General features: G+C 42.5%; 2 protein-coding genes across 2 annotated transcripts in view; one reads left to right on the top strand and one right to left on the bottom strand.

The window, feature by feature from the left end:
* LOC311052606 (ribonuclease inhibitor-like) overlaps nucleotides 1–24,386 on the top strand; it is a 436,715-nt gene that overhangs the window by 106,480 nt on the left and 305,849 nt on the right. The gene's annotated exons all lie outside the window — the stretch shown is intronic.
* axdnd1 (axonemal dynein light chain domain containing 1) lies at nucleotides 3,186–24,239 on the bottom strand (the record flags this gene model as incomplete). The annotated part of the gene is made up of 22 exons (XM_084066211.1): nucleotides 3,186–4,423; nucleotides 4,662–4,786; nucleotides 7,233–7,324; nucleotides 7,468–7,602; nucleotides 8,040–8,099; nucleotides 8,821–8,964; nucleotides 9,356–9,446; nucleotides 10,638–10,846; nucleotides 11,217–11,310; nucleotides 11,484–11,700; nucleotides 14,227–14,461; nucleotides 15,022–15,091; nucleotides 16,559–16,725; nucleotides 18,438–18,539; nucleotides 19,092–19,212; nucleotides 20,095–20,199; nucleotides 20,737–20,877; nucleotides 22,828–22,949; nucleotides 23,462–23,570; nucleotides 23,815–23,871; nucleotides 24,050–24,135; nucleotides 24,222–24,239. 22 exons carry the CDS (start codon nucleotides 24,237–24,239, stop codon nucleotides 4,275–4,277), a joined length of 2,649 nt encoding a protein of 882 aa, XP_083922337.1. The 3' UTR covers nucleotides 3,186–4,274.

Genomic DNA, 24,386 nt, shown 5'->3' with positions numbered 1-24,386 from the left:
ACACAGTGCATGTGACTCTGTTGCTCTATATAAAACAGTCAGAGCCACGCTGTTAGACAAGTCAAAAGAAAGCAGAGATTTCTGCTAGGCTCGATCAGTGCATCAAAGGCATAACAACCAACGCTAAGATAACAGCTAAACATACAACAAAAACAACAACCTATGAATGTCTTTAGAGGGGTTCCAACTGTCTAGTCAGACCCAGGTTCTTCACAAACACAATCTACAGTACGAGACTTATTGTCATAACAACGGGTAAACAACGAAAATATTCAGTGTCTGACTGTATTATATAGAACATTAAAGTCACGTGCACACTGAGAGGTCATTGTTGTGTGCACGTCATCACATGCACGCTGAGCAGATATTGTTGTGTGTGTGTGTGTGTGTGTGTGTGTGTGTGTGTGTGTATGTGTGCACACACACAGAGAGGACGTGTGTCTACCTGCAGAGCTGCAGCTGTCTCTGTCTGCTGAGGCTGAAGCCAAGAGACAAGCTCACGTCAAAGTAAGACTGATGTCTGTCTGTCTGTCTGTCTGTCTGTCTCAGTGGTTTTCAACCTTTTTTGCGTCAAGGACCCCCAAATTGGCACACATTAGCCCAGGGACCCCCATTTGAAAAGATAAGCCAGGGACCCGCAATAAGAGACGGCTAGCAGTGATTTTCAAGCATTTTAATTTCAAGGACCCTCAGTTTAACATGCATTAGGCTACAGACCCCCATTTAATGGCATCTCTATCTAGCTGGGACCCCAATTTATATTATAAAAACAATGTTAATTTAACTCTGAGAGTGTACAACCATTTGTACACTCTCAGAGTAACAGACCCTTAAGGGTCCATTTGGTTCCTATCCATCATTTAGCTGGGGACCCCCTGGAACTCCCTCAAGGACCACTGGTGGTCCCCGGACCACTGGTTGAAAACCACTGGTCTATCATATCTATCCCTTCATTTATCTAACCTCCTCTCTCCTCTCCAGGTCATAATGGCAGAAGGAGAGAGAGCAGCCTGCCAGGCTCTCCAGTCCTCCCTGGACCTCCTCTCCTCTGCGTCTCCTGCTGCCGCCGTCCATCTGCGCCTCCTGCAGCATCTCCTGTCCTCCCGCCCCTCTGAGCTCCTCCCCTTGACCCCTGACCTCCTCCCGCTGCCCTTCCCCCCACCTCCCCCGCCCGAGTCATTGGAGGGAGAGGCGCTGGACACAGACTCACCTATGATGTAAAAAACCCTGCTTCTCAACGTCCTATTTAAGTACATTTAAGTACTGTACTTGATTACAATTTTGAGGTACTATTAGTTTACTGGAGTATTTCCAATTGTCTATACTTTTACTTCTACTCCACTACATCTCAGAGGGAAATATTGTACTTTTACTCCACTACAATTACAATTAATTAAACTTTAGTTACTAGTTACTTTGCAGATATACGTAAATTATTACGCGCAACACGTTGTGAGCTTGTATATCTACTATTTTCAAACATTTTAGTAGGCCTACTTTTACTTAAGTAAATTTAGAATTCCAGACTTTCACTTGTAACAGAGTACTTCTACATTGCAGTATTGATACTTTTACTTAAGTAAAACATTTGAGTACTTTTTCCACCACTGCGGTCCGGAGACATATGGTCCAAATGGACCCTTACGGGTCTGTAACTCACAGAGTGTACAGATGGAACCAAATGTCCCACATGTGTCACTTTCTGGCAGATGAATTGCGCTGGGAGGCAAACTGGAGCTGGACATTTGATGGAATGCATTGAAGTCAATGAGAGCCTGAGGTGGACAAGCTATATTAATAATTGATTAATGATGGTGATCTTTGTCAAATAATCAGTTCATAAAAGACATACAGTAAGGCATGTTGTTTTCTGCTGCACAGATTTTCGGTGTGCACGTTATATCAATGTTTATCTAAAGAGCGACTACAGTATGTTGTCATCATACGACTGTCAATTATTGTTGTTAACCAATTCTCATGATTAAAGCCATACTGCACGATCAGAAACGTACTCTGTGCTTTTTAGATACCTCAATAAGATGATATAGTGTGCACAGAGAAAAGCAAGAGACCAGAAAACAAAATGTCTTCTTTAGTTTTTCTGAACTGATTATCTGACAAAGGTTGCAATCATTAATAAACATTGTATAATATTCATAACTGGTCCTCTCACATTGAATTCTATGCATTCCATCAAACATCCGGCTCCAGTGTTCCTCCCAGTGTGTCTCTGCTGCATGCTGTGGTCAGTGTTGCCAGATTCTGCGAGAGAAACAAGCAACCAGGTCTAGGAAGACCAGCCCAAAAGAAGCGACTATGAGCCACAGCACTTTAACATAGACATCAGCTATTTGAAAATAGCAGATCTACAAGCTCACAACGCGTCGCATCGCGACGCGTTGTGAGCTTGTAGATCGGCTATTTTCAAGTAAAATCTTGCAGGGAAATTATAATAAGATGTGGCAACCCTGAATGTGGTCTAGAATGTGTCCTTTTCCTTCTTTCCTTGTACTCACAGAGAGTAGACTGCTAGGTAGGTGATCAGTACATATTCAGAACAACAGCACGCCCTGCTGGTAGGCTGTGGTACAATAAGTGGGATAACTGGAGAAAACAGAACATTGAAAAATGTTGATAGTTTACTGGTTTTAGACTGTGAATAATGGGAGGAAAAAAATGAAAACTTACATCCTCTTGTCTTATGTTTATGGTCACATACCTTCATTTGAAAGCACTCATAACAGTTCAAGTTAACATTTTGTGTCCATTGGCACTGTGCATCTTGCTTATACAGTGTGTGAATTAATTAGAGAATATCAACATTCTGAGATGTTTATTTTTTTATTGTGGGGTAATACTTTTTTGGTCAAACATCCTTGGGTTCCTTTTGTCATTATTGTTTGGCTTTGTTTATTTTGAGGATGTGTTTTCTTTAGTGTCTTTTGTGTCAAGTGATTTGGGTGCTTTCATTGTTTGTGTTTTTTTTCCAGTTTAATATTTTTTTATTTTATTTTTAATATAATCAAAACATTTGCTGATAATATTTTGTTCAAACTAAATCCTAATAAAACACATTTATTCATTGTTTGTATTTTCTTGCTGCTGGAAACCCCTCAGAGAAACATTCTGTATTTGAAAGGTGTACAAATAAAGTATGTTTATAATAAACACCACATCCACTCAAATAGTTTGACTGGTGAATGAAATAAGGAATTTATTTTAAGCACCATGTAACATAACATACAGTCATCTGTTCAGTCTAACGTTATGTTGGACAACAAACTTAACGTATTCATCTCAATTTGTTTTAAATATCCTTCAACACCACAGTCACATAACAACACAAAACAACTACAGTAGTTTAACCCAGTGGTTCTCAAAACTTTTCATATCAAGGACCCCCAAATTAATATGTAATTGGCCATGGACCATTATCTGAAAAGATGTTGTGCTAAGGGACCCCCGTGTACAAGATTTGTGTTATTATTTGTTTTAAATATTCCCCCCAAAAAATCCTAAATTCCTTCTAAGATGTTTTGAAAATAGCCGATCTATAAGCTCACATATTGTCTATGTTCAAATAGCCGATGTATATACGGTTAAAGTGGTCTGAAAATGTTTTTGCCGCTGTATTAACTCATTTTGCTGGGTACCCTATGGAACCCACTCAAGAACCGCACTTTGAGAACCACTGATTTAAACACATGAACCGTAACCTCGTTCCCAGCCCTGTCCCATCGTACGAGGAGAAAACACTGGTAAAGAACTAAAGAACTACGGCATTTTCGAAAGGCTCTACGCACAGCAGCCATATTGGAAAGAAATTGGGCCTCTTCCTTACTTTCTTCACAGGTGTTACCAATTACACTAATGAAGGCTCTGTTCCATTTCGTGTAGCACAGTGGTTCTCAAACTATTTAATTTCAAGGACCCCCATAACTCTGAGAGTGTACAAATAGATTTGGTTACACACCCATAAGGGGCCATTTGGAACCCCCTCAAGGAACCATGAGGGTTCCTGGACCGCACTTTGAGAACCAATGGTGTAGCAGAGTGTTTCCAGTGAGACAACATGCACAATATCAGCACCCTATCAGCACCAATCCAGGTGAATGGTTACCAGGTGAATGGTTACCAGGTGAATGGTTACCAGGTGAATGGTTACCAGGTGAATGGTTGCCAGGTGAATGGTTACCAGGTGAATGGTTACCAGGTGAATGGTTGCCAGGTGAATGGTTGCCAGGTTAATGGGTAGCAGGTGAGCAGCAGAGGGCTCAGCGTTTCTTGGGTCTCCTGGTGTTACTTCCTGGTTTGGGTTCAGGGGGGGTGGGGGCGGTCCTTCTGGAGGCAGGAGGTGAGGCTGTGGGCGGGGGTGGAGGTGGGGCTGGGGGCTGCTTGGGACGGGAGGGCGGGGTCTTCTTAACTGCAACATAATAAAATATAAACAAATTAAATGAATCAAAGTGCATCTAAAATGTGTTATTAATATCTATTATGCTTTTTGTTTTAATTATTAATGATTGAATGTTTTGGGAGAATGTTGAACTGGGTTCTAACTGTAGTGAAGCTGGTTCATGGGGAGACCTACAGTACCTTTAGGTTCATGGGGAGACCTACAGTACGGCACCTTTGGGTTCATGGGGAGACCTACGGTACGGTACCTTTGGGTTCCACACGACTTTGTAGTTGTCTCTCCAGGTCCTTGATTTGGACCAGAGCCGCCTGTAGAGCCTCCTCTGCTCCGAGGGCCCGCACCTCAGCACTTTGGGCCCTCATCTCCACATCCCTGAGACACACACACACACACACACACACACACACACACACACACACACACACACACACACACACACACACACACACACACACACACACACACACACACACACACACACACACACACACACTCAGAGCCTGTAGACTGTGCTCAATGCACCAACGTACTGGTTTCATAGTGTCTGCACTATAATCCTGTACTCTAAACTTGGAATTAGCTGGCTGGAATCCCCCAGGGATATATTAGGACCTCTACTGGTTTCACTCTATTACGGACATTTGTCTCAGGTCATCCATTCCTGCATTCCACTCTTGACGGCTCATGGAGGGCAGGGCACCCAGGCCTGTTACCTCCAGGAGCCTAGAACTTGGCCATGATTTGATCATTCTCTAGACAGTGCTTCTAAAACGTTTTCATGCCAAGGACCCCCAAATTCATATGTATTTGGTCGTGGACCTCCATCTGAAAAGGTTTTGTGCCAGGGACCCCCAGAAGAGAGGATTTGTGTAAAAGAAAATGCAAAATTCTTCAGAATTATTCAGATTTTTCGGATATGTTTAAAACTAGCAGATGTACAATCTTGCAGCGAGCTTGTACATCTGCCATTTTTGAATAGCCAATGTATAAAATATGGATAAAGGGGTTAAAATGTATTAACACATTTTGCTGGGGACCCCCTGAAACCACTCAAGGACCCCACTTTGAGAACCAATGCTTTAGAGATGGGGGCGGCAGTGGCTCAGGGGTAGAGTGGCCGGGTAGAGTGAACTGGAAAACCGCAAGGTTCGCAGTTCGATCCCGGGCTGGGGCGCTCCCCTAGAGTTAGTGTCGAAGTGTCCTTGAGCAAGACGCTGAACCCCTAATTGCTCCCGGTGAGCAGGTTGGTGCCTTGCATGGTTTCCTCCGCCATCGGTGTATGAATGTGTGTGTGAATGGGTTAATGGCACAATCAATGTAAAGCGCTTCGGATAGAAGCGCTATATAAATGCACCATTTACCATTTAGAGATGCCATCATGGTTTCTTCAGCTCTCCATTCTGCTCCTTTGTTTGCTGTTATGTTATGCCTTTGATTTCCATGCACACACCCTGCACTACACCATGTTCCACTCATCCACACACCCTGCACTACACCATGTCCCACTCATCCACACAGCTACGCACACTACTGATTATACTGCATGCACATCCCATAGGATCCGATCTGTATGTTTTGCTATTTCAGCTCATCCATGCTTCAGTTAATTGTCTCCGCCAGGAGAGTTTGTTTTCACTTTCTGAAACTGGGACTAACATTGGTCAAGCCTCACGTGACACGTGACAATACGGTGAAATAGTGTGATCTGATTGGCTAGTGACGTATAGCGGCCTATAAATACATGTGTCACTTTGAAAGAGTCTTAGCCTCTTTCAAAGTGAGGTAAGACAGGAATAATCACGAAATGGCTGAGAAATGGCGGATACTGTAACAATTGGATAGGACACTTACACAGACAGGACGGATAGGACACTTACACAGACAGGACGGATAGGACACTTACACAGACAGGACGGATAGGACACTTATACAGACAGGACGGATAGGACACTTACACAGACAGGACGGATAGGACACTTATACAGACAGGACGGATAGGACACTTACACAGACAGGACGGATAGGACACTTATACAGACAGGACGGATAGGACACTTATACAGACAGGACGGATAGGACACTTATACAGACAGGACGGATAGGACACTTATACAGACAGGACGGATAGGACACTTATACAGACAGGACGGATAGGACACTTACACAGACAGGACGGATAGGACACTTATACAGACAGGACGGATAGGACACTTACACAGACAGGACGGATAGGACACTTATACAGACAGGACGGATAGGACACTTATACAGACAGGACGGATAGGACACTTATACAGACAGGACGGATAGGACACTTATACAGACAGGACGGATAGGACAGTTATACAGACGGATAGGACACTTGTGTCATGTTACTATGACACAGTAACATGTTCTATTTTTTGTAAGAATTAGAACATAAGAATTAGAACATTCCCAACATTCCCAACACAAGTCTGCTGGCGGAGACTTGTGCTCCGAGGAGCACTTTTTCTAGTTTATATTATGTTAATTCTTTAAAGTACAGGGCACTGTATAAAAACTATTTTCTTAGTCTCTGTCTAAGGAGTCTTCCTTAAAAGAGAGTGAGTCTTCCTTTAGGTTAATTCTTTAATACAAATGTGATACTTTGTTTTACACCTTGGTCTCCCTGCCCTTTGATAGTCATGGCCCAGAGCCAGTCATGACAGAGACAGACAGATGTGAGACAGACAGACAGACAGACAGACAGACAGACAGACAGACAGACAGACAGACAGACAGACAGACAGACAGACAGACAGACAGACAGACGTGAAACAGACAGAAGTGAACATACTGTAGTTGTGTGTGGAGCAGCTCCATGCTGACAAGAGCATCAAACCCCTGATGACCATCTGCTGTGGTTGGACGCACCACCATGTGATCTGTCTGTCTGACACACACAGAGACAGACACAGAGAGACACGCAGACAGACAGACAGACAGACAGACAGACAGACAGATATAATTCCATAACATCATTAGCATCGGGTTATTGTTCAGGTGTGTAATGTGGTGTAAACAGTCCAGACCCCGTCCAATGGGACGCTGTGCTCTCCCAGGATCCTCTCTGTGATGTTTCCATCGTAGCCAATCAGCTTCATGGTGGAGGCTGGACGTGGCTCCTCCCCCTTCGCAGTTTCCTCTTCATGGACCACCAGCTCCCCCTGCAGGACAACACCAGCAACAGCAACAATGATAAGGATAATGATAATATCACTCATCTAAACACAGAGTAAGTACTTTAGCATCATAGGAATATGGAATATAAAGGAGGAGATCCTAACAGACCATAATGCATATAGATCAAAATATAATATTGTTGCTGTCAGGCAGGAACCTCTTATCTCCATATTTAATTATTTATTTGTGTAAATTGATGGCCTACTCTACTGCATCATACATGAGTGTCACACAAAAGTAGTGAAACTAGCCACAAGGCCTCGCAATGCGAGGCCTTGTGACTTAGTAAATCGGCTAGTTTTAAATGATAAAAAAATGTAATAAAAAATAAACAGTTTACATACAAGGCAGCGACAATATGATAAAACCTGAGTAATAAAGAAAGATGTTATGAGAAACATAAAACTGTATGTTTGTGTACCTCTGTCAGCTGTGCATCACTGCCTTCTCTAACAGGCTCAGGATCAGCTGGTAAATCCACCTATCAGCACACACACACACACACACACACACACACACACACACACACACACACACACACACACACACACACACACACACACACACACACACACACACACACACACACACACACACACACACACACACACACACACACATGTGTTTTTAACCTACCTCTCTTTCCACCACTGTGCTGTCTAACAAAAGCTCTTCATTTAAATTGTATTTTAATCAAATTCAAAACATGGTTACAACTCATATCTATCTATATATATACATTTCTAAACCCAAAACCCCCCAAAAAAACCTGCCACTGTGTGGGACTAAACACAAAAACAACATATCAATGTCACTAACAAGACACGCCACAACGTGCAGAATTACTACGCGCAGTCTGTAGGCCACTTCATACTGCTCAGCACACATCTGCCCCCTCGCAGCATAATTAATTGCGGCCAACACAAACTCACAACATTACTGTCGGCCATGTTGTTCCTTAGCGTCATCGCCGACCACCGCCCAACGAGACCCAAGTGAGGTCAGACAACACACTCCATATTTGGGCATAGCTCCATTGGGAACATCTCCTATTATGGCTTATATTATAGAGACCAACAAACACAAAGCACCGCGCAGCGGCTAGGGGGGAGGGGCGCGCAGCGCCCCGACCCTCTAGTATAATATAATATAATATAATATAATATAATATAATATAATATAATATAATATAATATAATCACCAGAGTTTCCACGCTTTGCGTTGTGGAGGTGATGTCAGTGACGGAGGCGGGGCCAGGCTGATTGTTGACGGAGAGCTCCACGGCAACAGTCCTCGCTTCTAATAGGAGGATCCCACAGGTCTCCATCCAATCACTGCACTCCCTCTGCACAGAGGGACACATGACACAGACAGACAGACAGAGACGCATGTACACGCAAACAAACAGATGCACACACACACACAGACACAGTGGTTAAGTGATGTTAAGACACGTGTAGGTGTCGATGGCGATAGAAGTAGTTAATTTGTTTGGAGCGTAAAAGATGAAAGCAGTCTTTCCTCCTTGTTCACTGTTAATTTGTGGAGTGATACTGTAAGTCTAATGTGTGTCTGTGAGCGTGTTTGATATTGCGTAGTTTTAGATTTAAAGAAAGAAGATAAATACAATGGGAGCTTGCCACACACAGCCTTATAAATAAATAAAAACACCATGTTGCTCTCTACGAATGGTGAGAGAATAAACACTGTTTATGCAAGTCAGTGACAGTGTTCACCTGCAGCGTGTTGTGTTCGTACATCATGTTATCAGCTGTGTCCTGGGAGCCGTTCTTCTGCACCTGCTGTTCTAGGATCAGCTGACAGGAGCTGGAATAACAAACAAACAAAACAACAAGCCTCGCTCAAGGATACGATCAAACCTGTTTTTTTTCTGACAGAGTAGCCAATTATTTTTTACCCCATTTTATGTTGGAAAGAAATTCCTTCACAGGTGTTACCAATTATGCTAATGAAGGTTCTGTCCCATTCTGGTCAAACAGAGTCAGGGTGCTGATATAGAGTACAGAAGTCCTGACGTCACTCGTTCATCCCCCGGTTCGTAAAGTAATAAGTTCTCTATGGAGAATAACATTGAGTCATCTTAGAATCGTCTCATGTAAGAATTGTGGTCCATAATTAAACAAACTGTCTCGGCGATATTGTCAGGGAGGAGGTTCTGTATCGTTTATGATAGTCACTTCAGTCACTTATATTTGATACAGTCTGTTTCTGGCGAAAATGTAACTGATTCGACTGAAGTAACATTAGTGTTTTCTCACCGTCAGTTGATCTTCATATCCATAAGAGTCAAACCGCCGGGGTATTTGTTTATTTTTGTAACACGGTTCTTATTTGACGCGATTTTAAAGACGAGTGTACAAATGGAACCAAATGGACCCATGAGGGTCCATTAGGTTCCATTTGTACACTCTCAGAGTTATGGGGGTCCTTAAATGTTTGAGAACCACTGTGCTAAACTAAATGGAACAGAGCCTTCATTAGTATAAGTGCGTGTTAAGACCTGTGAAGGAAGTAAGGAAGAGGCCCAATTTCTTTCCAATATATGGCTGCTGTGCTTATAGAGCCTATTAGTATAAACCCTCCTGTTGCACCATACTGGCTCGCCTTCCAGTGAGGAGCCTCCACCGGGAGGACACAGCCCCTACAAGACCTCGGATCTGGCTATACAAGTCTATGGAGGGTCTCCTCAGATAAGGTCTACAAGCTCACAACGCATCACGACGCGTTGTGAGCTTGTAGATCTGCTATTTTCAAACATTTTAGTACTTTTATACTTGTGGTACAGATCGACTATTTTCAAATGGCCGAAAGCCTGAAGTGGTTAATGTATGTTTTGTAATAATAATCCAAATCTACAAAGTAACTAAAGATGTAGTGGTGTACAAGTAAAAGTATTGGAAATTGGACATACTCAAGTAAAGTACAAATACCTCAAAATTGTACTTAAGCACAGTACTTGAGTAAATGTACTTTAGTTACTTTCCACCCAGTGCAGACCTGCTGATGTATTTGGAGAACAGCTCCAGCCTCCGGGTCAGACTCTTGGCGTCCTCCTCCAGGTGGTCCAGGGTGACCTCCGTCAGCACCCCGGGGACCCCGGGGCCCAGCGGAGGGGACGGGTGGTCCTGGGGGTCCCTGGGGTCTGGTACCAGGAGGACCAGCAGGTCCACCAGCCAACGGGTCAGCGCTGTGTGGAGGAACCCCACCTGTTAAGACAGACATCAGTGTCAAGGGTGAGACCAGCAGGTATATGAGAGTATCTGTGTCACATTTTCATTAAAAAATAGCAGATATACAAGCTCATAGCACGGCACAGAGTGCCGCGCTACGAGCTTGTTGATCTGCTATTTTTGAAAAATCGTGAAAACGTGTGCAAATCTTTGAATATATTGTTTTAAAACAAACGCTATTGTTCACAATATATTTGTGTCATAACTTCCATTTTCAATTGTTTATTCTGTATCCTGTATGAGTTCTCTCCTGATTGGGTAAAAGTCATATCCTGACCTGAAAATACATTTTAGAAGAATAGAATAGAATAGAATAGAATAGAATAGAATAGAACAGAATACTCACCTCGTCACAAAGTCTGCTGTTCTCACAGTCAAAGTAGTTGGACTGAGTGGATATGAACTCTCTGATGGTGTCAAACACCTGCTCCACCTCAATACTGTACACACACACACACACACACACACACACACACACACACACACACACACACACACACACACACACACACACAAGCATCACTAATGAAAAGTTATCGTGGTCAAGCAGTATTTTCTGTCTGTCTGTCTATCTAATATATCCCTCTCCTCTCCTCTCCTCTCCTCTCCTTACGGGTCATGTGTGATGTTTGGGGTCTTGTCACTCTCTGATTGGGTACTGGAGACGTTCTGCAGAACCTCCTCAGTGGCAGCTTGCAAACCGGACAGTGCCTTCTCCAGTTTCAGCCTATCAGAGTCCTGCATGCCCTCTGACCGGCCAATCGCGCTCTTCATCTTGGTGGCCCAAGATTCCATGACAGCGACCAGTGACATGATCTGTTTATGGACTCCTGATGAACAAATATGACCAGAAATATGAATTAAATATGAATCATTACAAGAAATATGAATTAGAGTTTATCAGAGGGTCTATATCTGTGTCTCAGGGGTGTGTGTCCAGATCTAATCTCGCTGGACAGATCATGAGGCCAAGCTTCGTATGCACACTGCCAGTAGGCTTACTTTTAACATTTAGCGTACTGCTCTACTTTGAAACTGTCAATAAAATATTAAAATTAATCAAATGAGTGTTTTTGATCGATTGATTGAATACTTTATTAACAATTTGCAAACAGTACATCGGTACAATTACACAAATAATGTTAAAAGGATCATTTGCTGATGAAATATATCAGCAAATGATCGACAAATTATATATTGTCGATATATTTAGTCATGGTTTTAGTCGTCATAGCTTAGTTTATATTTAGTTTTCGTCAGTGACAAAAGGTAGTCTACGAACTTGTTGTGAACTTGTTGTTGGCAATGAACACTGATTGACAGACTGATGTATTCTCTCTACCTGCTGCTATCAGGCAGCGATGTGCCGCGGTCCCATCTCCTCGCTCTGCATTCCACCACAAACTCCACACACTACATCTCCATTACCCCACAGCGAGCGCGGCAGACATGCCGTATTTTACTGGGCAAAACTCATTCCACTCAAATGGACCATAAAGCAAGTGGACAGAAAGTTGGCAACGTGTCTCTAACAGATAAAAACCCAGAGGCAGCGTTTCTGGAAAGCACTCATTTGCAATTAGTTTCCCCAATGTTGACAGTAAAATATTTAATTGGTCCTCCTGTCCTTCCCTGTTCCTCCATAAATCAGGCGTCAGAGGGGTTTAGTTTATTGGACAGTGTCCAGGGCACCTTGGACACTCGCCTCCATACATCAAAAAGCCATCGATCCTTGTGGCGCACAGAGGACCAAATATAGCAGCACTGGCTGTCCAACGTTCCTGGGACATTATGACAAATGCCCTCCTTTTTTCTCTACAATGGAATTGGCTCTCTGCTCAAAAGTTCATCACTGTTACGCTGATGACACTCAGATTGAAGAGTGCATCGCTGCATGCAGGGTGGTAGTGTAAAGTAACTAAATACATTTACTCAAGTACTGTACTTAAGTACCATTTTGAGGTATTTTTTACTTTACTGGAGTATTTCCAATTTTCAGTACATTTACTTCTACTCCACTACATCTCAGAGGCAAATATTATACTTTTACTCCACTACAATTCTTTGAAAACTTTAGTTACTAGTTACTTTGCAGATATCAATTATTACATTATAAAACATGCATGAACCGCTTTAGCCCTATTTCATACATAGGCTATTTGAAAATAGCAGATCTACAAGCTCACAACGCGTCGCATCGCGACGCGTTGTGAGCTTGTAGATCGGCTATTTTCAAACATTTTTGTACTTTTACTTTTGGTACTTTAAGTACATTCTGATACCAATACTTTTGTACTTTTACTCAAGTACATTTTGAATTCCGGACTATTACTTGTAACGGAGTACTTCTACGTTGCAGTATTGATACTTTTACTTAAGTAAAACATTTGAGTACTTTTTCCACCACTGAGGGTGGCCAACTACCTGAAAAACATGGCCGGGCCCTCCCTTACTTCCAAGAAAAATAAGGGATGACCTGAAAAAGGTAAAATCTCACAGTATATATATGTACAGTTCTTGTACATTCTTTTATATGATATGATATTATATTATATACGTCAACGAGCGTGTTAATCAACACTTCCACAGCAACTCGGTGACAGACACACTGCATGGCTTTGTAACTTTGTAACTTTGTTAGGGCTGTTAACATTCCTCAGAAATGAAATTCAAATATTGGTCTTAAAAATGGGCTTATATTCGAATATATTCAAATATAATTATTATTAATAATATTATTATTATACTTAAAACATAAATACAATTATTTTTATAACATTTTTTATGTTTATCTGAAAGGGACAATGTATCAAGTGCTCGGATCCAATAAAAATATATATTTTGTTTGTTTTTATAACTTGATACATGTGTTTGTATTGTCCCTGTCAAATAAACATTAAAAAAAATCATAGTAGAATATAAAAAAAAAAAACATATTCGAGGAATATTCGAATATCGAATATTAATTTACCAACCCTAATCTTTGTATCGTTATATCTTTCGTAGTTGCCATTGTGAACCCAGCATAAGTCACTCTGGATAAGAGCATCTGATGATAAATGCCTACGTTGTAATGATATACTATATCATTGCTGTCGGGAAGAAATCTCCATATTCTAACGTTTTGTGTTCTTTCGTAAATTAACGCCCTACTTGATCATACTACAACGTCACACAAAACCGTCAAAAGTAGCAGATCTACAAGCTCGAAACGCGGCGCGAAGCGGCGCGTTTCGAGCTTGTAGATCTGCTACTTTTGCTATTTTTGAATTTGAATCCTGAAAGGTAACAGTTTTAGACATTTCCACCCGACAGAGACGATATGATGAGCTGTTTGAATGTGAGGTCCTCCTCACCGCTCTCTCCGTTGACCCGCACGCCCAGCTGTCTGTGGAGCTCGCGCACGGCTCTGCTCAGCTCCCTCATGGCCTCCTGGCCAGCAGGGGGCTCTCCGTCCGGGCACGGGTGTCTCCTGAAGACCTGCAGACCCACCTCCACCCAGCTCTCCTGCAGGCTCCCCAGAACATCCAGCCTCTCCTGGAACCACAGCAACACCTCGCCTCCGTACCGCTCACACTGCTGGTTCAATGTCTAGTAGAGTAGAACGTATTACACTGTAGTACCAAGTGACTGCAAAACCTTGTAAAAGTGCTGCTGTTTGTTTCAAAAGCTCTATATACCAAGCTCTATATTTCTAACAGCAAATGCATTTTGTGGTTTTGTAAGCTGTTTTTTTGTTGTTGTATTTCTCATTTGCTTTGACAATGTAAACATGTTTTCTCACGCCAATAAAGCTCCTTTGAATTGAGTTGAATTGAGAGAGAGAGAGAGAGAGAGAGAGAGAGAGAGAGAGAGAGAGAGAGAGAGAGAGACAGACAGACAGACAGACAGACAGACAGACAGACAGACAGACAGACAGGCTACCTCCAAATCAACATTAATCAATAGCATTCACACGCATTCATCACACGCACGCACGCACGCACGCACGCACGCACGCACGCACGCACGCACGCACGCACGCACGCACACACACACACACACACACACACACACACACACACACACACACACACACACACACACACACACACACACACACACACACACACACACACACACACACACACACACACAGGGTTGTGTCTTACATGTGACCAGTGTTTGAAGTCAGCATAAAGCTCTTCCACTGAACTCTTCTCGTGCTTCACACCTGGACTCCTGAAAATGACAAATACATAGAAAAACACGACAGAATAAAACCATATGCAATTACACATAGAATAAATAACAATCACAAACACTCTTCCATGTGGATCTTAATGTGGTCAGTCTGTGATGTCAGTCATCTATATGACATCTATGACACATAACTCCATATTTAGCCAAGTTTTCAGGCCTATCTGACCACCACTGACTTCCATTATAAATATAATATATACTTCCTATTAAAAAAAATAAAAAGGATAAAACTAATATAAAAACAGGTTTCAGCTCAATGCAAAGTCCAAATAGACCAGGAGGTACATGGTGGGGCTATGTGTGGCCTGCTGGCCAACTCATAAGCTTCATGTTGGCATCCCTGTGAGCCCTCTTCTGGTTCACAATAGTACTCAAACTCATCATCGTCCCCAAAATACTCGGCCTAAAGCCCATGACCCACCTAATTCTGACACACTTTGCTAGTTTGGGATGGCTCAGGGTGGAAGACAGGGTTAAACAAATATCAATGGGATTGGTATTTAAGATAGTCAGAGAGACAGTGCCCTCAATACCCTCGTACCTGTTTTAACTACTTCTCCAAAGTGAGTGACACTCACATCCACAACACTAGAGGGAGCGACCACGATCTGGTACCACCCAAATGTAGCACAAACATGGGAAAATATTCATTTTACTACTCGTAGAAAATGTGGAATGCCCTGACACCATCCATTAAAGGATGTGAATCACTGGTTTCTTTCAAAACTGGTCTGAAAAAGCATCCATCAGAAAGCTATCAGAAAGCTACAAGGGGAGTTCCTCTTGAAATGAGGGGTCATCTATAGCCACCGTTTTTACTTTTTTCCTTTTCTCCTCTGTAAATATATAGCTATTCGTATTTGTTGATGATATTATATTCAAGTGTTAATATTCTATGCTCTGATGATGAATTGAATACATACGAACACAATGGAAACAAGTCCCCAGGGATGTTTTTGTGTTCTCCTTTTAGCCTATTTTTTTTACTGTACCTCTGTGCTTTTTACATATTTGACTAATAAAGTATTCAATCAATCAATAAAAAATGCTTCCACCATAAATAGTTTTGCTTCATATCCCATGGCCTTCCATTTTAAAACTGGGAAAAGCGGCATGTAGATTTTTGCTATATAGCAACGTACGTTTTTCAGAAAACTCTTAAGATGTCAAACAGCGGTTCTCAAAAATAGCAGATATACAAGCACGCTGCAAGCTTTCATAATGTACGGAAAAATCTTGAAAGTGTTTTTAACACAAATCTTCTCTTCTGAGGGGGTCCCTGGCACAAAACATTTTCAGACGGGGGATCCGGCGGCCAAAACACGCATCATTTTATGGGTCCTTGACAAGAAAGAGTTTGAGAACTAAGTGATTTAGAAGGCATTTGTAGAATCAGCTTAATGGGTTGAACAGGGTAACAGTATAGGATAAAGGTGTGTAGAGTACTTGTTGCGTTTACAGCAGAAGCTCAACCAGGAGGTCATTCCATGGTGGATGGAGGTGAGCTGCTCCCTCTGCTCCTCCTCAGTGTGTGTGAGTCTGTGCATGAAGCTGCTCACATGCTCCTTCCACTGCTCTGTCAGACGCATGATGCTGCTCAGGTCCTCAGTGTCCTACAAACCATCACAATCACATGGACACTTAGTTTAGTTCTAATATCAGTACAGTGTGGGTTGGTCTCATGTAGCCAGACGATCAAAGATCTGGTGACATTTAAATTCAATGTAGGGGCTCCGAGATAACAAATAATAACAGAACCAATGGAAAGACTTCAGGGTGATCCTTCATATTGGGATGGTTTTCAAAGCAGTGGGCGCAGGATTGAAATGCAGAAACTAGAGTACTAACTAGGAAAAGGAAATTCGACCACATCACACCAACACTCATAGCACACGTGCTGCTCCTGACCTATAAAGACTTGCTCCATCCTACATGTCCAGTTTAATAGAACCTTACATCCCTGGACGACCACTACACTCCCAGGATGAAGGTCACCTCACAGTCACAAAATATAATAAAATAACAGTTGGGGGCAGAGAATTCACACATTGTGCCCCCCTGTCTTTGGAATGCTCTCGATCCAGCTGTTAGAGATGCCGACTCATTGGATATTTTTTAATCTACAGTAGGCTAAAAACCCATCTTTTTTCCTTGCATTACGGTTCCCCCTAGTTTTATTGAATTCATTGCTATGATCAGCTCTTCTTGCCCTGTGGTTTTAAACACTGTGTTCTTTTCTTTTTTGCTGATCTGTACAGTACATTTTTCAGCTGTGCACTGCCGCATGGTAATTGTTTGACCATATGTGCTGGGCCTGGCACATTTTACTGTGTTTCTTTGCTACTGTGTTTTTGTTGTATGACTTGTTAGGAAGTGCACAGAGACCCCTTAATGGGGTGATGTTGCACAATAAATCAAAATAAACTGAACTGAAACTGATTGTTTGTTAGCACTGGTTTTCTCTGCCATTCAAGCCCGTTCATTGAATATAGATTTCCCCAGACATACAGTACCAGTAGGCAGAGATCTCTGATGTTCTGGTTATGCAAGACTATGTCTCAGTGTGTGAAGTGACTCAGTGTAGGCCTACAAGCAGTGCAGTAGTATACCTTGGATGTAGGTACAGGGTAAGGTGTTGGATGTTAGGGACAGGGTTAGGGGACAGCAGAGCATGTGAGCGGAGCGGAGCGGTGAACGGAGCGACGCGATTTTGACGTGAGCGCGGAGCTGGTTTATAAAAAGGTTGGAGCGCTACTCAGAGCGAGGACCGCCTCCCGCTCCAAGCCGCCCTCGCGGGGGCCGCGCACCGAATGTTTGAGCATGCCCGGTCGCACGGACTCAGAGACACACAGACATCCAGCAGTGCACAGCGCACCGAGATTTCATCAGAATTTCTACTTTCTTTTATTTATTTTTTACTGTTGAGCGACCCGGTTTGAGCGGAGCATGGAGCGAGATTTGCGCCAATCAACGTGAGCGAGGAGCGACAGGGAGCGGAGCGCGGGGGGAGTCGACGTGAGCGAATAGCGAGCGTGAAACCAGCCCCCTGGAGCGCCGAGCGGCATTTCCACCCGCTCCGCTCCGCTCACGTGCTCTGGGGGACAGTACCTTGGATGTTAGGGACAGTACTTTGGAGGTCAGGGACCGGGTGAGGCATTGGATGTTAGGGACAGGGTTAAGGGACAGTACCTTGGATGTTAGGGACAGGGTTAAGGGACAGTACCTTGGTGGTCAGGGACAGGGTTAAGGGACAGTACCTTGGTGGTCAGGGACAGGGTTAAGGGACAGTACCTTGGTGGTCAGGGACAGGGTTAAGGGACAGTACCTTGGCGGTCAGGGACAAGGTGAGGTGTTGGGCCGTGGTGGACCAGGTCTGTTCACTCACATGGAGCCTGCTGGCCAGCTGCAGTTTGTTCACACTGATCACCTACAGTCACAATACAGCAACACAACAGCACCATTTACATACTAAAGATGTGTAGAGCAGGCATTATAACCATTTGATAAGCCCTGGGTTTTTAGCAAAGACTAGTCATTTGTGTAGTGATAGGAGTTGTTGATACTTTCAACCACAAGAGGGCAACAACGACTAGCCTGTATCTGTCACACAGCTACAGTGATTAGAATAAGAAAGACAAGTTTGAGAGCTGCTAAGTTGTACTAATACATTTGTTGTTTATTGAAATAAGTTTTGGACAATTTGTTTCATTTTTTCTATATTTTGTTATGATAATTATGTTTGCTTGCTTCTTTGTCTTCCACTTGTGGGCAAATATACTAAAGTAAAAACATTGTATTGAGATTTCTAAAGTCTGCTAAATCTCCATTCATCCATATGTATAATAAGTTCATACAGTACAGTGCTGGATAGACCCTTTCTGTGTGTGTGTGTGTGTGTGTGTGTGTGTGTGTGTGTGTGTGTGTGTGTGTGTGTGTGTGTGTGTGTGTGTGTGTGTGTGTGTGTGTGTGTGTTGTTGACCTTGACAGCCAGGTTGTAGGTCACTGTGCTCCAGAGGTCTCTCTCCTGGGTCAGTCGGACCACCTGACCCTCCAGACGCCTCCGCTGCAGCTCATACAGATCATGATACTCATGGACCACACTGTGTGTACACACACACACACACACACACACACACACACACACACACACACACACACACACACACACACACACACACACACACACACACACACACACACACACACACACACACACACACACACACACACACACACACACACAGCTCTACCACTTGAATTGACCCCATGAACCCTAGTGTCTCTATTCTGGGATGAACATTTGGCAAAAATAGCAGATCTATAATCTCATGTCGCAATGTGACATCGTTTGAAGAGACCTTGTAGGTGTAGAGCGAAAATACTAGGGGCCTAGTATAAAGCCCTGGGGGACTCCGGCCCAACAAGTATACAGTGTTTACGGTCTGTTACAACAGTGTGTACATACAGTACCTGTTTTCACAAGCTTTAGGTTAGGTTCAAAGTGTATGGTTATCTTATCCTTTTGTTTCAGTGTTACATTCTTATCTTATGTTCTTGTTTTTATGTTTTATGTTTTATGTAATAACTTCCATGTATTTCATGTTTAATTCTTGCCTATTTTTGTTTTATTTTGAAGCAAATTATGTCTACACCTGCATGAAATGTTCTATATACATGAATTTGAATTTGCCACACAATTTAACATATTTGGCAAAAGATGATGAAGCAGGACAGAATCAAACAGGACAGCACAGGACAGTGGTCGTCTTACATTACATTACAGTCATTTAGCAGACGCGTTTATCCAAAGCGACTTACAATAAGTGCATTCATCATAGGTAGGGAACGAAACTACTAATCACCAGAAGTATTAAGTGCATTCTCTTCTAAAACAAGCAACTAAGAGTATACCTAGCGCTAAGGTAAAAGTGCAAAATATCAGCTACCTTCTTTCATAAACAGATGAGACAAAATAGTCTTACTCAGAGTTCTTCTGGCACTGGTCCAGAGCTCTGGCTAACTCCAACTGGGTTTTCTCTGCCTGCGTTGACACAAACTCATCATGGTCTCTCACTGCAGACAGCTCCCTGAGGACACACACACACACACACACACACACACACACACACACACACACACACACACACACACACACACACACACACACACACACACACACACACACACACACACACACACACACACACACACACACACACAGTCACTAATCAGTTATAACCTCAATCAAGAGAATGTATTTGTCACCACCACTCATACAGGTACAAGCAGCGACATGCTAGTGGTCCACATAACACAAGAACAATAATATTTTGGATAAAATATGAACTAGAAGACTAAAGTTACAACACTAGAGTGTACAATTGAAAGTTAATTGACCCTAAACTTAACCCATTAAGACCTGAGACCGATTCTACAAATGTCTTCTAAATCCTAGCAGTTTTCTGAAATAAACGTATGTTGCTATAAGTGGTGCTCAAAAATTTTCAAGGACCCCCAAAATCAGATGCATTGGCCTCCGAGCCCCCATCTCAAAATATTTTGTTCCAGGGAGGGACCCCCAGAAGCAAAGATTTAAGTAAAAAAAAAAACGAGAAAAGACCTACGTGTTGATCTCCTGGATGTTGGTCTTGAAGCAGATGATCTCTTCAGTCATCCTGCGGTCCAGAGCTCTCTGAGCCAGAGTCTCTGTGTGTAGACCCTTCAACTGTCTGGGAATGTGGTCTAATAATGACACGTAGCGCTGCCTGGAACACATAAACATAGGAATATTATTTTTTTCCGTTTCCTACATTAAAAAATATACATATATAGTATTTAAAAAGATTTTCATTTTCATTTTTTTTATCCCATGATTTTTGTAACCCATTTTTTCACCCAGTGCCAATTGCCTATGTAATCCTGGTCGCTACTCTCCCTCTGCCAGCCTAGGGAGAGCCCAGAACTGAGCTCATGCCTCCTTCAATGCATGAGGAGCTAGCAGGCCAATTCTTATCACCGTAAGCCAGCGGTGTCAAACTCGCGGCCCGCGGGCGTTTTGCGGCCCACGGAAAGGTCCGTGGCGGCCCAGGAAATACTTTTAAAAATAGTAAATTGATACTACATCTAACAGACAGAGTCGCATTTTGCACTCACTTGCTGTGCGCGGCCAAGCAGCTCTCCCCCACATGCTGCTACTTGGCTGAGTACCTCTGATGGCCCTGCCATTGTCTCCCCAGCTGTGGAATGTTGTGGCTGATTGGCTCGTTAAGAGTCTATTCAACTACTAGTCGAGTAGTAATGGCTATAGGCTACTCTTTGATCCTCACACAGGAGTCAGCACAGCACGGACATGTATTCTCTCTCTCACACACACACACACACACACACACACACACACACACACACACACACACACGTAGTGCAGTGCTATGAAAACTGAGTTTGTTCAAGCAAAGAGATGTCAGGTGTCTGGGAGCAGCAAGTGATTTAGATGAATTTTCATGCTGGCTACACCATGTAAATTTGATATTTTTGAAAATATAATAATGGTAATAGCCTAGGTAGTTTAAATGTATCAAAGCTGCTTCTTTTATTTCTCAGGAGCTTGCCCAGTGAAATCCTCATCAGTATTAATTGAACTCAGAGCGTATTTAAATTCAATCTGGGAAAGCATCTGTGTCATTTTAAGATTTATTTGGCTATTCAAAAATAGCAGATATACAAGCTCATAGTGCGGCACTATGAGCTTGTATATCTGCTATTTTTGTAAATGTAAATAATTAAAGTAGCTAATCTTCATAAAACATTTTTTAAAGTGATATACTGTAGATAGCAGTGACTGAGATGTAGTGGAGTAGAAAGTTCTGGAAATTGGAAATACTCTAGTAAAGTAAAACTACATCAAATCTGTACTTAGGTACAGTACTTGAGTAAATGTAATTAGTTACTTTACACCACTGTTCTATAAATGTAATTATTTAACCACCCACACACATTACCAGGTATTGTTTAACTTCAAATTTAATTATTCTACTTAAAATGGTTTATAATAATAATAATAATAATAATAATAATAATAATAATAATAATAATAATAATAATAATAAGGGTAATTATTATTATTATTATTATTACCCTTATTATTATTATTATTGTTGTTACAAATTGCATTGTTTGTTTTCTGAGACAAGACAACAGATTGAAAAACAATGCTGTATAACTGAATGCGTGTGAGCGCGCATGTGCATCCGCAACTGGTTCCTGCCCACCTCAAGTCACCATTTGACCAATCTTGCCCGGACACCAAAATGAGTTTGACACCCCTGCCGTAAGCAGTGTTCCAATTCAGCATTGCATCACTGCTTACGGGTGTGTAACTCTGAGAGTGTACACATGGAACCACTTATGGGTCCATTTGGTTTCATTTAAACACTCTCAGAGGTCCTTGAAATAAAAAACGATGAGAACCACTCTGTGCTATACTAAAAGGAACAGAGCCTTCTTCAGTATAATTGGTAAGACCTGTGAAGGAAGTAAGGAAGCGGTCTTATTTCTTTCCAATATGGCTGCTGTGCATAGAGCCTATCAGCTGGAGAATCCTCCTGGAACACCTCCAAGGACCCCGTTTGGAGCCAGTGCTCTAGTGCTGACTATGTTAGTAGTGAAGTTAACAGTAACACAGACATCTCATCTTATTGTGTGTGGAGGTGCACTACCTGAGTTTGGCCAGCAGGTGTCCCCTCTCAGCACATTCCACACTGACCTGTCTGATCAGCTCATGAAACACAATGTTGTAAATGTTCTGCTCCACACGAACCAGTTCCAGCAGGTTCTGCATCTGCATGCATGCACACGCACACGCACACGCACACGCACACGCACACACACACACACACACACACACACACACACACACACACACACACACGTATTTGATAACAAACAAGGGTATGGTAAACATAGTTGACAAATTGTGCATTACACAACCACACTGTATATTTGTACATCTGTCAAAATGATAAAACACAAAAAAGCTTGAGAGCTTTCCATTGTGGTCCTTTGAGTGCAAATGCGTGTAAAGTGAGTGCCATTTGTGGGGATACAGTAAAATATAATCCATAATGAGTACATTGAATACAATTCCAACGTACTGGACAAGTAAAATAGCAAAGAACAACAAATGTACAGTAAAAATAACCTGTTACAACTCAACTCATTGATGGTTATAATTAGTTCCAGCTGCTATTCAGCTTTATGGAGGAATTGAAGTTAACAATGGAGCTAATGTGATAGCGTCACACACTTTCTGCTCGTCTTATCTCATTAATTCATCATATGTCATGTGTTTACCTGTGACAGGTGTGTGAGCTCCTCAGGGCTCTGATTGGCTCCTGCCTTCTCCAGCATGTCATCCATCACTCTCATCAACTGCACCGCCTCCAGCCTGCCACTGGGCTTCCTGCACACACACACACACACGCGCACGCACGCATGCACGCACGCACACGCACACACACACACACACACACACACACACACACACACACACACACACACACACACACACACACACACACACACACACATATATAATCCATTACATCCATGAACTGTTGAAACCCTACTATATATTAAAGCTGGACTCTGTAACTTTCATGTTCTACCCTGGATTTGAAGTTACGTAATATAGCTTTACTACTCACAGTGAAGGGAAGAGCCTCAGGCGTTGCTCTTCATCTTTAAGCTGCATGGTGAATTTACTGTGAGGAGAGGAAGAGGAGACACAACACTGTTAACATTAAACTACCTTTATGGCTTCATGAACAGAAGAGACACTGCTTAGAAGTTCAAAACAGTCCATTTTGTAGTGATTTCAGGACCTGCATGACTTCAAGGTCAGCAGGTTGTGCTGAGAAGGTTCTATCATGATGAACTCACTCATTGTAGAACTCCAGACCCTGGACCCCTCTGTTCTTCACTATGTGATACTCCTCTGGGATCAGAGTGTCTGTCACACTCACTTCCTGGAGAGACAGACAGACAGGCAGGCAGACAGACAGACAGACAGACAGACAGACAGACAGACAGACAGACAGACAGACAGACAGACAGACAGGGACATTGCCATGGCGTCAGACAGACAGCCTGAAAACTCTTGAAGACGCAATAGTTTTCTTTGTACTCTATTCATATGACCATTAACTCTGCCGTTTGTTGACTAGGACTCATGTCATTTAATCTGATCTCTCACTTTGTAAGTCACTCTGAATAAGAG

Source organism: Gymnoscopelus microlampas, assembly GCF_963454915.1.
Source record: "Gymnoscopelus microlampas genome assembly, chromosome: 9".
Lineage (NCBI taxonomy): Eukaryota > Metazoa > Chordata > Actinopteri > Myctophiformes > Myctophidae > Gymnoscopelus > Gymnoscopelus microlampas.
This window is presented reverse-complemented; position numbering and strand designations above follow the sequence as displayed.